This window comes from Mauremys mutica, chromosome 4 (genome assembly GCF_020497125.1).
Source record: "Mauremys mutica isolate MM-2020 ecotype Southern chromosome 4, ASM2049712v1, whole genome shotgun sequence".
NCBI classification, from domain to species: domain Eukaryota; kingdom Metazoa; phylum Chordata; order Testudines; family Geoemydidae; genus Mauremys; species Mauremys mutica.
The window spans coordinates 73,904,376-73,918,830 of NC_059075.1; the positions used below are offsets into that span (position 1 = coordinate 73,904,376).

At 47.8% G+C, this 14,455-nt stretch overlaps 1 protein-coding gene across 1 annotated transcript in view; it reads right to left on the bottom strand.

Moving 5' to 3' along the window:
• Positions 1–481: 481 nt before the first annotated feature.
• LOC123370259 (transmembrane protein 263-like) overlaps positions 482–14,455 on the bottom strand; it is a 327,732-nt gene continuing 313,758 nt past the window's right edge. Inside the window, exon 3 of the mRNA XM_045016633.1 lies at positions 482–2,830. Within this exon, the coding sequence (XP_044872568.1) occupies positions 2,544–2,830 (287 nt within the window). The 3' untranslated portion in view covers positions 482–2,543. The remainder of the gene's footprint in view (positions 2,831–14,455) is intronic.

The window sequence follows — 14,455 nt, forward strand, 5'->3', positions numbered from 1 at the left end:
AAGAACCACTGCCCTAGAGGGAAGCTGGAGGAGCAGCTGAGGAGGATGGCCTTTTGTTCTCTTTGCTCAGCAAATGGATCAGTTAGGATAGATTTGCTGACTGCTTAGTTAAGGACATTTATTAGCTGAGAGGTCAGAACAGGATTCTGATGCCATGTGAAAACACACATAATAAGAGAAGACTAGGGGAGGGTGAGGAACAGTTGGCTACACAGAGCAAGCTGACACTATGCTTTGCTGAGCACTTGGTAGATGAGAAGAGCTGAGTAAGACTTCCCAGGGCCTCTCTGACTGCTGAAGAATATCTCTCTCTCTCTCTCTCTCACACACACACACACACACACACACACCCACCCCAGAGACATCCGGACATGCAGTTTGTCTAGTGAAGGGACATGGCCCACTCAAATCCTACCCCACAAAAGGATGTCATAAAGGACAGGATCCAAAGGCGTTCACAGGTATAAGACAATTAAGTGAAAAGGGTTTTTTCCTTGTATTTATTTCCTGGTGTCAGAGACAAGCATAGCATCATTGCTACAGCACAGGAACCAGGAAAAGAAACTGATCAGCACCAGAAACTTCCAAAAGGAGCCAAGGGCAACAAGTAAACAAAGAGCAGTAGGGGGAGAAAGTAAAGGAGATTTTTAAACATTCTTTTGGTTTTAATAAACTAAGTATTAGGCGACACGGGGAAAACCATCTTCTAAAACATTCTTTTTCTTCAGACAGCGTCCCTGTGTAAAAACCGATATGCTGGAACTGCCGAAGCTGAATATGTAAACAGGTCCGCAGCAGTAGCACAGGTTAGTTTACTTGGTTGAAAACATGCCTGTGTACTGCAGATTACATACACACATGCTAATATCGATGCATATTTATAAAATACATTGCAAACACTGCGTCACTTTTCTACGGACCCCAAAACCTAACAATCTAGGCAAAAAACCTGACAAAAGCCAGGAAAGGCAGAGTTAATGCTGGAACCTGGGGCTTTCCTTATCCCATTAATCCTGGGGATTGCAGGGGACTCAGGGAGAGGGAGAGAGACTCATGTGACACCTGGAACACCATGAGTGGGTTAGGATGGAGAGGCAGCAGCAGACTTAGTTTCTGGGTTTTTGCTGAGCTAAAGAACACAGGATGGCTATTTAGCGTCACATGCCCGTTCCACTGAGGCAGGCTGGAACCCCATGAGTAGTGTGTGGTGTACGAATTGCTGATGCGTTGTGCACATTAGCTCTACGCTCACCTGTTTTGGAGTGTACTCTCGCTAATCCAGGGAAATCACTCTCTAAAGCAGGCTTGTGTACTCACAATGATGCCACCACACCTCAGGGAGCTGGTCTTTGAGGTGCCAAGCCATAGTAAGAGTGGTGGCGTAGGCTAACCCCTACTGCAGGACTCAAATGAGGTTCAGGAACATGCTTTGCCAGGGTTTAACATTACATCCCGTGGAGGCAAACCAGGGTCCCCACATTTAAAACATATGTTCTTTAACATGGCTGAGGAGCGGTACCGTGAGTAAGGCATGGAGCCAAACTGACTCTGCTGTGCATGGGAGAAACGCCAATGACTTCAGCAAGTTGCACCAGCTTACATTAAGGCCAAGTTTGCATCACCTGTGACAAAAGCATTGGTGCCCCTTACTGCTGAAGCTGCACTGGCTGCCTATTGCCATAATATTATGGCAGCAGTGCTGCCTCCTGCTATAACATTATAGGGGCTTGGCCTCCCTGCTGTAACGTTGCAATGGTGCCTCTGGCACTATGGTGACCTGGTACTTCGTCCCCCCAGGCGACAGACAGAGATTTCCTCCTCCATTCACCCCTAAACTAGGAAATCTGCTCCAGTTTGTACAACATACTTGTGTGATATCACCATGAGAGCTGCTCTGCTAGGGCTGAGGGTTTGATCTTCCAAGGGCGCGCACAGCCTGAGTGCAGAGCTGGGAGGACCAGCTTGGGGACTGAGACCTATAGACCTATAGACAAAGGGATATGGGTACTCCCCTCCATTTCTCTGGGGGAGGAACAAGCCTTCGTTAGCCACAGTATCTCTTCTTCATGTTAATGGGACTTTCTTATAACAATCCCTCCTTTCCCCCAGCAAATCTTAAGAATACCCCCCGGGGCCTGAAGCTGAACCTTAACTAAATACAATGAAAGGAACATCAGGAGCATGTGTGGGCTTCATGCTGGAGCACAGTTCTTCCCACCCACCCCCTACCATCGCCCAGTGCCCACTCTCACTCCCACTTCTCTGGGCTCGGGAGAGTAAGAAAGGGGAAGGAAACTGCAGGGGAGAGACAGCTGTGCCTACAAAGCCCTCGGAGGAGAGTGGGCCCCCAGTAGGAGATAGGAGTGAAAGGAATTTGCAGTGACTCTGTGAGCTCTGAGCCAGGCAGGTGGTGCTGAGCGGGCTGCAGCTGGAGTCTGCACTGGTGCTTTGCCCCCTCCCTGAGGCAGCGGTTTCCAATCTGAAGAGGTGCTGTGGAGAGGGAGCGTATGGACTGATCTTTTGTAAGGAAGCTGCAATCTGGGTTAGTCAGCCTTGTCCTTCTTCTTTGTGGTGAAAGGGACTTTGTTGGCAACGGCACTGCCCACAGCTCCCACGCCGCTGGTCACCACCGAGACGCCGCCCTTTACCAGTCCAACACTGGCGGCAGGGACACTGGTCACAGCTGTTTTGGTGAGTTCCAGGCTCTTGCTGCCAACCCAGGCAACTCCTCCCAACGTCGCCCCCACAGCTCCCCGCGTGATGCTGAACAAGCCTCCCGTCACTCTCCAGAGCACTCCCGCCTGCTGTTGTGGATGGTCCTTGCTGGAGTCTGCAAGGAGAAAGACAATGGGGAAGCAATTAGATGCATTATCTCCTAAAACTCTTCTCCTAGGTAGCTCTGGTCAACTCTAACTTTGAAGGGTTCCTCATCACCACAGCATGCTCGGAAAAGGCAGACACCCCCATACCTAGAGTCTTCCCCAGGAATACCCGTGCCCCCTCACTGCAATGTCCAGGACATTGGAGCAACCAAAGCTGAGACTTACCAGGGAACCACAATTTACACAGCCCAGTGCATAATGGGAGAAAACTTTGGGAATTTAGAGAGTGCTCGGCGAATGCCCATACAGTGCAGAAAGGATCAATAAAGCTCAGTTACATAACTGTCGAATCTCAGTGCCTCAATTTAAGGTGAACTCCATTAACAAGGGACATAATTCCTCTCCTCTCCACACTAACTACTGCTAGTACAGCAAAGGGATTGCTAGCATGAGATGCAAGTACTGCAGAGCTGTAATGGCTGAGATGCCACCTGTCTGGTGGGCACTTAGAAGTTCTCTCTCTTAATGGTATGCGTGGGGCAATGCTCACAATTTGCCAGAGCTCAGGAGCTGGTTAGTTCCAAGCTGCTACTCATGGGGTTCTAACTTTTCAACTCTGAAGTTGTCCTCCACACCCCCCTCTCAGCTTGTGTCCACTGCCAATACTAGATGCAGGCAGCAAAGTGGTAACTGTTTTTCTGGAGAGGGGTGGGATGTTTTAGGTGCCAGGACTTCTGATTTGCTGCCAGTTCTATATCTGAGACATGTTACAAACAACCACACAAAAACAGCAAAGGAGTCTTGCTGGGTAAGAGAGAAAGCTCCCCCTGGAAACATTGGAGACCTGGAACAGTAAAGTCCTTTCTAATGCAACACTTGCTTAGAGGGCCGATAGCTAACACACATGGACTCATTTTGATAAAGCAAAACCATACAGCAGGAGGGCTTTTATTGGGATGTGTTCCCCATATTCTGGGAAGTGGGGAAATTGTGGAGATGAATGGCCGGCTGCTGAAAGCCTGCATAATAATGATGTGTCTGTACAGAGCCCAAGCCAGGAGTTCTGTCAGAATTAGTCAGTCACTTGGCAAGGAGAATCACAGAGACTTTGTAAGCACTCTGAAGAGAGAGACTCTTCAGAGCTCAGCAGCGAGATCCGCTAATGCTTATACAGTCCATGGGACATACAAAGGAACTGGCCTGGAACACATTGCCACAAACAAAAGGCTGAGACCACTCAGAGCCATTCAGCAGGGGAATCCCCAGCAAAATGTTGCTTCCCATTCCTAGCTACATCCCCGGAGTGAGAGTGGATAGATGGGTCACTGGATGCCAAGATGTTACAGGCAATTCACTTGCACTAACCCAAGTGGCTGAACAAGGAAAGAACAGGTTACTGTAGCTAACCAACAGCTGGCTGTGGTCTGTCCCCTTGGATCTTCATAGGGATTTTCATGTCTCACACATTAGGTCGTGCTCACAGACACACACCATGCTGCAATGATCGCTGCTCATTCAAGAGGGAGTCCCATATCTATTAACTCAGCTCAACTAGTCAACAGTGTTCCACTTGGAATGCTAATAATATTCCAGGCAACAGGAAATTCTACTTGGAAACACCCGTTTGATATCACCGCCCACTTTCATTTCCATGCAGCTTGCAGCTGATATTGATTCTGTCAGTGCATTTCCTTTGCTACCAAGTAAAGGGCTTGGGAACTCCAGAAAGCAGAGGCTGAATAGCTAATAGCATGGCAGGGCCTTCGGATGGTGCACACCATGGCTGATGAAGACATCAGAGCTATGCCTTCTATGCAAATCCTGCTCCATTTACTGTTACTTTTGCCTCCCACCCTGCACCTCCATCCACGTTTGTTTTGCCCACCTGTTCCTTTTTGTCATTCACTTAAATTGTGAGCTATTTGGAGCACGGACTGTCTTGAGATGTTTTGTACAACACTTGGCACAAAGGGGCTCCTTAGTGCAGCTGTTAAACAGGTCCCTGTGTGTTCCACATATTCTAAGCACACCTGCAGGCTAAAGTTCAGCCCATCAGATCAATTACTAACAGGCTGTGCCACTGTCACCCTGTGGGGAAGGGAGTGGTTCTGGATCCTTTACAAAAAATAGCTATAAAATTTTAAAATCGGACTAGTCCCTGCATCCGATCAGGTCTCTTACTTGGCATACGTTGGAGCCTTCTTGATTTAGACAATTTTGGGTGCTCTGCTTGCTTTCATGGAAGTTGCTTGGGAGGCGTCGTCAGCTGTCTGCAGCTAAGGCCTGAGGCAGTGCACTTGCTAGGAGGAGTTGTTGGTGTCAAAGGGTTTGGATAAGCCCCTGATATTTAGATCTTTACCTGACTTAACCAGTCTGCAAAACTGGGTTAGAATATGCTCTCTGTACGATTTCTGGTACAGTCCCAGGTGATTAAAATTCCACCTGTTCTACAGGAAAGTTCCTGGCCAGTGGGCTCACTGCCACAGAATAACACTGCACTTTTGTAAGAAAGCCCTTCTCTTCCTGTGGGGCAGGGAGCAGTTAAAGATTCCAGGACTCCATTTTTGGTCTAGTTTGAACCTACTTCCCCCCTCCCCCGCCCAAAAGCAGTCTGTCTGGTATGGCAATTTTGGTGCTTTGGCTTCTCACTTGGACTAGGAACGGCAGGGATGTGTGAAAAAGAGGAGCACAGAAAATCAACCACACCTCAGAGCAGGTCCATTTTGAGGATGGGGTGAAAGTTGGCACTGGTTCCATTTGATACTCATAAGTACTAACCCTTCTATTATGGGATGGGATCACTGGAGTCTTGTGTTCACTGTGCTGTATCATCCCTCAGAAGTGCACTACATGTGCCACCTTCTCTAGACACGGAGGGCAACAAGCCTACTTGTCCCAGGAGGGGATCATGGTGCAGAAGCTCAGGGCACTAGTAGGTCTGCACGATAATGGCTTAGTGATGGAGCCTCACGGTGGGAGCTTTTGTGTCCTGTCCCCATTTCCAATCAACACTAGAGTCAAATCGATCAGATGAGATATGGAAGCCTTCAGGTGACCAGCCTGGGGACCAGAGGGGAGGAGGCACATGCATATGAGAAGTGTTGAGATGCCACATGGCCCGCAGAGAACTAAGAAGTGTTGGAGAAAGGGTCAGGAAGCATTAAGGAGTTAAGACAAGAACCAGAGCCGGCTCCAGGGCTTTTGCCGCCCCAAGCAGCGGGGAAAAAAAAGTCGCAATTGGCGGCCGTTCCATCGCGCCGCTTTCCTCTTTGGCAGCAATTTGGCAGCAGGTCCTTCCCTCTGAGAGGGACCCGCCGCTGAACTGCCGCCGAAGAGCCCGACGAGCCACCCCTTCCCCTTGGCCGCCCCAACCACCTGCTTGCTGGGCTGGTGCCTGGAGCCAGCCCTGACAAGAACAACGAATCCTTCTAATTATGCTAGGCACAAAGTCAACAATGCTGCAGCGAGCTCTAGGAATCCCAGACTCAGAGATCACCAAGGCTAAAGTGGCTGCCAGCACTTGGGTTCTAGCCCTCGAGCAGCAGGAAGCGAGGGTGGAGCCTCACCCTCGGTAACTTGATGGCCGCTCCAACAGCATTTCAGAGCTCTGACTTCCTACCCCTGAGCTGATGAGGAACCAGAGTGTTGTGATACAAACTTCAACTCAGAGTGGATTATTTTTTGACTCTCTTAAAATGGGTTACAGCAAAATGCAAGGGACAAAGCCCAAGCTCTGACCGGGGAGTCGGAGCAGATGAGACTGTGCCAGGGTGGGAGTACATCCTTCACTCCAGTCAACCCGTCTAAAGCTCCCTGGCTGTCTCTGGATAGCTTGTCTTCAGGACGGCAGCAAGCCCCATAGTAAGCTGTCATGTAAGATAAGCATCAGATTTACAGTGCAAATTAGTCTCTCAGACAATGGAGTGAACTATGCATCTTGGTGGCACAGAGGAGCCCAGATTAAGAGAGAGAGAGACAGCAGAGATGAAAATACACAAAATAATCAGAGACAGACAGACACACAGCCAGAGTGCAGGCAGAATGCTATTCCCTGGAGCCTGTTGCAGCCCATCCTGCTGATGAAAGCTCTTCACCATCTGTCAAGCCTTTTCCTTTCAATCAACGACCTGGCCTTTCCAAGGATCCCTTCAGCTTCACCTCACCCCAAGCCAATTTAGAAGGGAAGGAAAAAGGACAGGAAAAAAAGCACCTCTGCATGTATGCTGATTCTCTGCTTTGAGGTCAGCACCCACACAATAGACTCTCATCCTTAGCCAGGGCCTTTCGCAATCCTGATTGGTGTCTGTACGGAGCAGTGAATCTACCTGCTGGGTCTGCAGACAAAGCCACACTTTCTGACCCAATAAGGGAAACGTGAACTGTAAAGAGCATATGAAGAGTGTTAGGATGGCAATGTGCACATCAGAAGTGACACACACACAATTTTCAGAGGCATCGCAGCAAATGCCTGGGGTTTTGCATTTATTTATTATACATGAAATGACAAAACTGTATGCTATGTTAGCACTGAGTGCGACTGGACCGCCTGGGTTACTCCTTCCCTCAGCAGCTGATATGATGGACAAGGAGAATCCGTCTCTCTAAGAGGATTTGTGCAAGCTGTACTTGCCGCTTACCTATGAGAAGAGAGCAGGGGCAGGTGAGGAGAGTGTTTAGGAATGGGATACGGGGCCTTTCATTTTTAGGACACTAATTTCAATCCAGTCCCAGGCTAGAGGGAGTGGCTTGGCTCGGGAACGGGAAACAAAGCCTTTCACCTCTATGGAACTGTCTTCCATTTGGTCCTAGATTTCAGGGGGCGGGAGAGGCAGGCTGGTTGAGTCAGAAAGATGAGGCTGTTAGTTCAAATCTAACCCGAGCTGATAGGCATCAGAGGTTATCTGCTTGTGGTTACTGTTTGGTGACCAATGTGAAATGAGTTGGGAGGACTCAGTCTAGCAAACAATCACTGTTAGGTAGCAGGGTTTGGAGGAATGAATGGGGTTGGGAGTCAGCTGGTTACAAGTTGTAATCCCATCCCCAACACTGATTTCCTGGGCACGTCGCTTCCTCTTTCTGTGCCTCTGCAATGTTGCCAACGCTTATGATTTATCATGAGCCCCATGATTATTTGCATTTTTCTTAAAGCCTCACCTCTTGGAGTCATGTGAATGTGTGTGAAACTTGTAAACGAATAAGTTTCTAGACTCATGATTATGGAGAAATGCCTGAACACAGGACTCGAGTGCTTCCTAAAGGCTCAAAAAAACAAAAGGCAAATAAAAGAACCCAAAATATGTTGTTTATACAAAATGTCATGATTGTTTGGACTCTGACTTGTGATTTTGAGCATTTGGCTATGCTGTGTCTGTTTCCCCATCTAAAGCACAGGGCCTGGACCTGATACTTACCCATAACTCACAAGGATGTTGTCAGGGTTAATTAGCTCATATTGGTGCAATGCTTTGAATATGGAAGTGTTGTGAGTGTATCATTACAGCTGGCACTGACTGGATCCCACTGATAGTCTTGGCAAAGATGCCAAAGACTGAACTTCCCATTTATCTCAACAGGGGTGTCTCCAGTGAGAGGTCAGGCACAATGACAAGGTAGAAACTTGCCCTGCTGCTGTGTTGTGCCTGTTCTGGGGATAAACAAAGGCATTCGGTCTCCAAGCTTTTCAGTCTGGCAATGCACTCCCTTATAAACAACAGCCTCCAGAGCAGGCAGATGCAGCAGAGACAGAAAGCTTCTGATGTGCCGGCACAGGGATAGCTGTGTCTCACAAACGAAACCACAGCTTAGGCCTTCTGACCTGTGAAAAGCCCCTGTACCAGGGGAAACTGCCTAGTTTTAAGTCTCTCATGTGCAGCTGGAAGAATCCTGCCTGACCCCTCCTGGTGGCATCTGTAATGAGCCATAGCTCCACCCTGCAGCCTCCGAAGGAACTGCAGTTCATTCATCACACCCCACTGTGCTGTTGGGGTTCAAAATACCCCAATGCCAAGTGCAAGGGTTTGATATTTAACAACTAGCTCTTTGTTTGAACAGTCATGTTATAATCCTGCTCACTAATCCCACGATGCAGCTGGATGGAAGCTGGTTTACAGTCTCAGCTGCCTGGTCCTCCCCAGCCCTGTGGTATCCAGGCAATGAATGCTGTTGCTTTCCACCAAGATGGTTGCCACCAGCAAGAGGCCTAGAAATGCCAGCTTGAGTTTAGCCATTGATTTTTACATGTTAACTCACGGGGTCTGGAATCAGTGAGACATGCTTGCCGCTCACTGCCACCGGCCGCTCGGGAGGCTGCTGCACTCAGCAAAATGGGGGCAGCTGTCTCCCAATCCCAGCACACCACAGGGCTCCTCAGTGGCACAACGAGCTTTAATTGTTCCCTGCACATGCCCTGTGAGCATTATTAGCTGCTGTAGCGTCTACCTTGAAGCACTCAAAGACAGAGTTCAGGAGGGTAAACGAACAGTGATATGGAGTGGCTTGTTTTCCTCAGCTGAGCCTTGAGGGTGAAGCAGTGTAAACTCTGATTATGGAAGTGTGAGGATCTGTGTTGCATTTAGTCACTGCTGTAAGTTAGGAACTGGGAGGGTAGCCTTCAACCGGGGGATAGTGGCTGGGTCTGATACATTTTGGAAGGTGTTTTGTTCCTTTTTGATTCCTGATACACTGTTTCCATTCCAGCGCCACACTTTTACTGCTAAGGGCTCACTGCAGAGCACTTGGTTATGACATGGTTACTTCTGTAGGCTAGATGGGACTTGGGTTGCCACCGTTCTAATTGCCCCTGAGGCCTGGCTCCATGCCCCACCTCTCCCCTCAAAGGCCCCGCCACTGCTCCGCCTCTTCTCCCCAAGGCCCTGCCCTCATCGCTCGCTGCTCTCCCCACCCATCACTGGATCGTCTCAAGGAGGCTGCCTGCAGGGAGGAGGCAGCCCCAGCTGAGCAGGAGCTGGCGCAGGTTAATGGTCTGGCACCTGCCCCTGCCCTACGGTAAGCAGACTTTTGGTTTGGATGCCATTTAGGGTTGCCAGGTCCCTTTTCAACCGAACTTTCCGGTTGAAAACTGGGCCCCTGGCAACCATAAATGGGACCCAGACGCAGAAGCCAAAAACCAGACTGTCTGGGTAAAACCTGGATGGGTGGCAACCCTAGATGGGACATTGACTATATCTTTGAACTGAGGACAGCTCAAGTCTTTAGCATGGTTAACATTCCATCTGCACTACAAAAGGTAACTGCGTTCAGGAACAACCCAGTAGAAGCAACATTGTCTAGGGGCTAGGACACTAGCCTGGGACTCTGGAGACCAAGGTTCCATTCTCAGCTCGACCACTGATGTGTGTGTGACCTTAGGCAAGACACTTCCCCTTGCTGGGCCTGAGTTGTTCATCCATCCTATTTATTTCATTTGCAAACTCTTGAGGGTAGTGACTGTCTTCTTTTGCATTTGTACAGTGCCTGGCATACTGGAGCCCTGATCTCTGTTGTGGCATCTATGCACATCATAATACAAATAAACAACATCTCCGGCCACATGGTAGAGATTATAATATAGATGGGCCCACATTAGGGGCCTTTTGCAGGCTAAATGTGCATCCCCCACTCCTGATTTAGCATTAGGAGGAAGGAAATCTCAACAAGCCATTTCTTAAAAAGGCCTGCAGCACAGTAACATTTCCTCCTCTTCCCCATGTACAATGGATGCAGAAGGCCAGAACTTGTGTGTGTGGCTGGCTGGGGCAGGTCATTCAGGTACCTACAGTATGCCAAAAGGCTGGTGATACTGTCAAAGGAGATATCTAAAAGGATTCAGATTTCAATCTGTCCTTGAAAAATTCTGAGGGGCACCCAGTTACGTCACTGCTCACCCATCCACCCACAATCTCAATTTCCAGGGTGAACCACATTAACCCATAACTAAGGCATGTCAGAATAACGAGTGGCCACTATCGACTAGACTTTACCATAGGTAGGCTCCCTCTCTCTCTTGCTGGAAGCACTAAAAAAGCCTCAAACCTAGCTTTGCTGAACATATTTTTTTCAGTGGTCCCAGTCTGCCATCAGCTTCTCTTCCCTGCTCAGTCTCTGAGCTTTTGCATCAGACAAAGCCTTTGATTGAAGGCCTAGTGGGAATGGATAATCTAAAACAGCATCAGAAACCCACGCTATTTATCTTCCTGCTGGGGTCACATGGCCACTAGGAGATTTAGAACTGTAAACTCTTTCGGGCAGAGACCATCTCTTACTTGTGCACGTGCAATGCCTAGGACAGTGGGCCCTGATCTCAAGTTGGGGTCTTTAGATGTGACTGCAGTAAATATTATTGTTATTTTCCACCTTCGAATCACCAAACAAACCCACAAAGCAGTCCCAGGGCTCCACAGAGTCTCAGAGGCATGACATTTTTATAATCGGATAAAGCTTTCAGAATCTAGATGTTATTTTCTTTAAAAAAATCACCTGCCACTCAGCTGAAGAGATTTTTTTTAACTTCTCTTTTTGTAAGACCAATGCAAAGTCCAGTTTTTTGTGTCCCCTCCTCGCCCCCACTGGTTTGGTAGTGGTAGTAGTTATGCTCAATTCTCAGAGCTGTTTTTAGCAGATAGTTATGGTATCTGGCATGAAAAGCCCTTAAATGAGCTAGAGGCTCCAGTTAAAAACAGCCCTGTTAATTCAGCGCAGATAAAAACATAGGAGAAAAATAATTAATATTTGTGAAAGGACAAACTCTGTAAAGAAATAAAGGTCATTGTCACACTTCTATGAGGTCTTGACAAACAATGGGAGTAAACAACATACTTCAACCTGCTGTAAGAAATGGCTCCTCTTTCATGCTCTGGCACTCCCGGGTGGGTTTTACACTATGGCAGACTCATAGATCCCTGCAGGCTCCTCTGTCCCACATTGGCTATGGGTCCTTCCCATCACAATGTTGCCACATTTGAGGAATTTAGCTGTAGTGACATGATTTCAGTCCCTGCCGCAGGCATATGAGAGCAGCAGAAGTTACCTGACAGGGAAGGAGGCCTGAAATGCAAGCCCACAGATTCGGAGTTAGTACTAGCTCTTCCATTGACTGCCATTACTATGGCTGTGCCCTTCACAACCCTTATTAAACAAGGCTTCATATGGCTACCTTTGAAGAGGTGCCCGTCATTCACGCATTTCACCAGCAAGACATCTGACAGCTTGGACAAGGACACTTCAGACAGGCCTAGCAATAGAACCTACCTCTCGATTATAACAGACTCAAGGCTCATCCACTTTGCCAGAGTCTTTCAGAAGAAACATGGCAAATTCGATGATTCTATAACCCACACTAACACAGCGTGGTTCTGTGTCTAGCAGCTCGACCCGCTTTAGAGGTTTATGATTCTGCTACTGCTTGTGCACAAAGAGATCAGGTTCCTTCGCTCAAGTGGCAGAGGCTCATGCTTTTATATCAGAGGTCTTACATTCAGTTCCTGCAGATGACCCAAATGGTGTGTTGTTACAATAGATTTTACTGTCTGCAACTACTAGACTACTTCCCACAGTTAGAAATCAGGAATCTTGCTGCCCAGTCTTTGTCTCAGATATACTCGTGTAACCCACTCACATGTGTGTTGGGTCTCCCTGTAGGGCAGGGGTGGCCAACTTGTGGCTCCAGAGCCACATGAGGCTCTTCAGAAGTTAATATGTGGCTCCTTGTATAGGCACCGACTCCGAGGCTGGAGCTACAGGGGCCAACTTTCCAATGTGCCAGGGTGTGCTCACTGCTCAACCCCTGGGTCTGCCACAGGCCATGCCCCTACTCCACCCCTTCCCACCCCTGAGCCTGCCATGCCCTCGCTCCTCCCCCAACCCAGAGTGTCCTGCACGCCACGAAACACTTGATTGGGAGGTGTGGGGAGGGAGGGGGAGGTGCTGATCGGTGGGGCTGCCGGTGGGTGGGAGGCGCTAGGAGTGGGGGGGAGCTAATGGGGGGCTGCTGAGGTATTACTGTGGCTCTTTGACAATGTACATTGGTAAATTCTGGCTCCTTCTCAGGCTTGGGTTGGCCACCCCTGCTCTAGGAGCTCCCACTCACTCCTCTTGCTGAAGTAGAAGAGGTCTGTGCTGTGGGTCTCAAGTTTGTGGGTTCAGACTCTGCTGTGGAACAACAGAAGTGGAAAAAATACATGTATAAGAGCTAGTGTAAGGACCCTGAAGTAATTGCTGCAATGATTTTATATTGTAAAACATTGTACTTAGAAGTTACTTTCTCTATGAACACTTGGTTTGGTGGCATGCTGGGCTGTTACTCTATCCCACACGAACCTGCTGTGCACTAACAGTGCGCGTGGACCCTGCTGCTGTGCACTAAAAGTTCCCTAGTACGCTTTGATCTACCTGCTCTGAAACAGGAGTAGATTAAAGTGCACTTTTAGTGCATCAGCAAGATCCACATGAGCACTTAGTGGGCGGCAGGCTAGAATGCGGTAGATTTACACCCCCATTTACTATGAACTAAGCGTTCATGTAGACAAGCCCAGAGTGTGTTTGAGAGTGAGAGCAGCATGTAGGAGATTTTGACTGTGTTTCCAGAGAGTAGAAGACCCTGCCTGTGTAAGCTCTTAAAGAGCAGAACATGGATTTAGGAAACTTCTTTCCAGAAAGCAAGCCTCAGACTCAAAAGGTGTCACAACAGCATTCCTAGGGGAGTGAAAGCCTCAGGGCGCTGCTAATAAGCGATAGAGTTTTCCACCTGTAGGTCACCAGTTTAACTCCCGCCCAGCTCAATAAGGATTAAAATGAGGGCTGTCAAGTGATTAAAAAAAATTAATCACACTTAATCGCGCTGTTAAACAACAATAGAATACCATTTATTTAAACATTTTTGTATGGTTTTCACATTTTCAAATATATTGATTTCAATTTCAACACAGAATACAAAGTGTACAGTGCTCACTTGATATTTATTTTTATTATAAATATTTGCACTGTGAAAATCAATAGTGTTTTTCAATTCACTTAACACAAATACTGTAGTGCAATCTTATTATCATGAAAGTTGAACTTACAAATGTAGAATTATGCACAAAAAACCTGCATTCAAAAACAAAACAATGTCAAACTTTAGAGCCTACAAGTCCACTCAGTCCTACTTCTTGTTCAGCCAATCGCTCAGACAAACAAGTTTGTTTACATTTACAGGAGATAATACTGCCCGCTTCTTGTTTACAATGTCACCTGAAGGTGAGAACTGACGTTCGTATCGCACTGTTGTAGCCGGCGTTGAAAGATATTTATGTGCCAGATACGCTAAAGATTCATATGTCCCTTCATGCTTCAACCACCATTCCAGAGGACATGCGTCCATGCTGATGATGGGTTCTGCTCAATAACGATCCAAAGCAGTGCGGACTAACACATGTTCATTTTCATCATCTGAGTCAGATGCCACCAGCAGAAGGTTGATTTTCTTTTTTGGTGGTTAGATTCTGTAGTTTCTGCATCGGAGTGTTGCTCTTTTAAGACTTCTGAAAGCATGCTCCAAACCCTCAGATTTTGCAAGGCACTTCAGACTCTTAAATCTTGGGTTGAGTGCTGTAACTATCTTTAGAAATCTCACTTTGGTACCTTCTTTGCATTTTGTC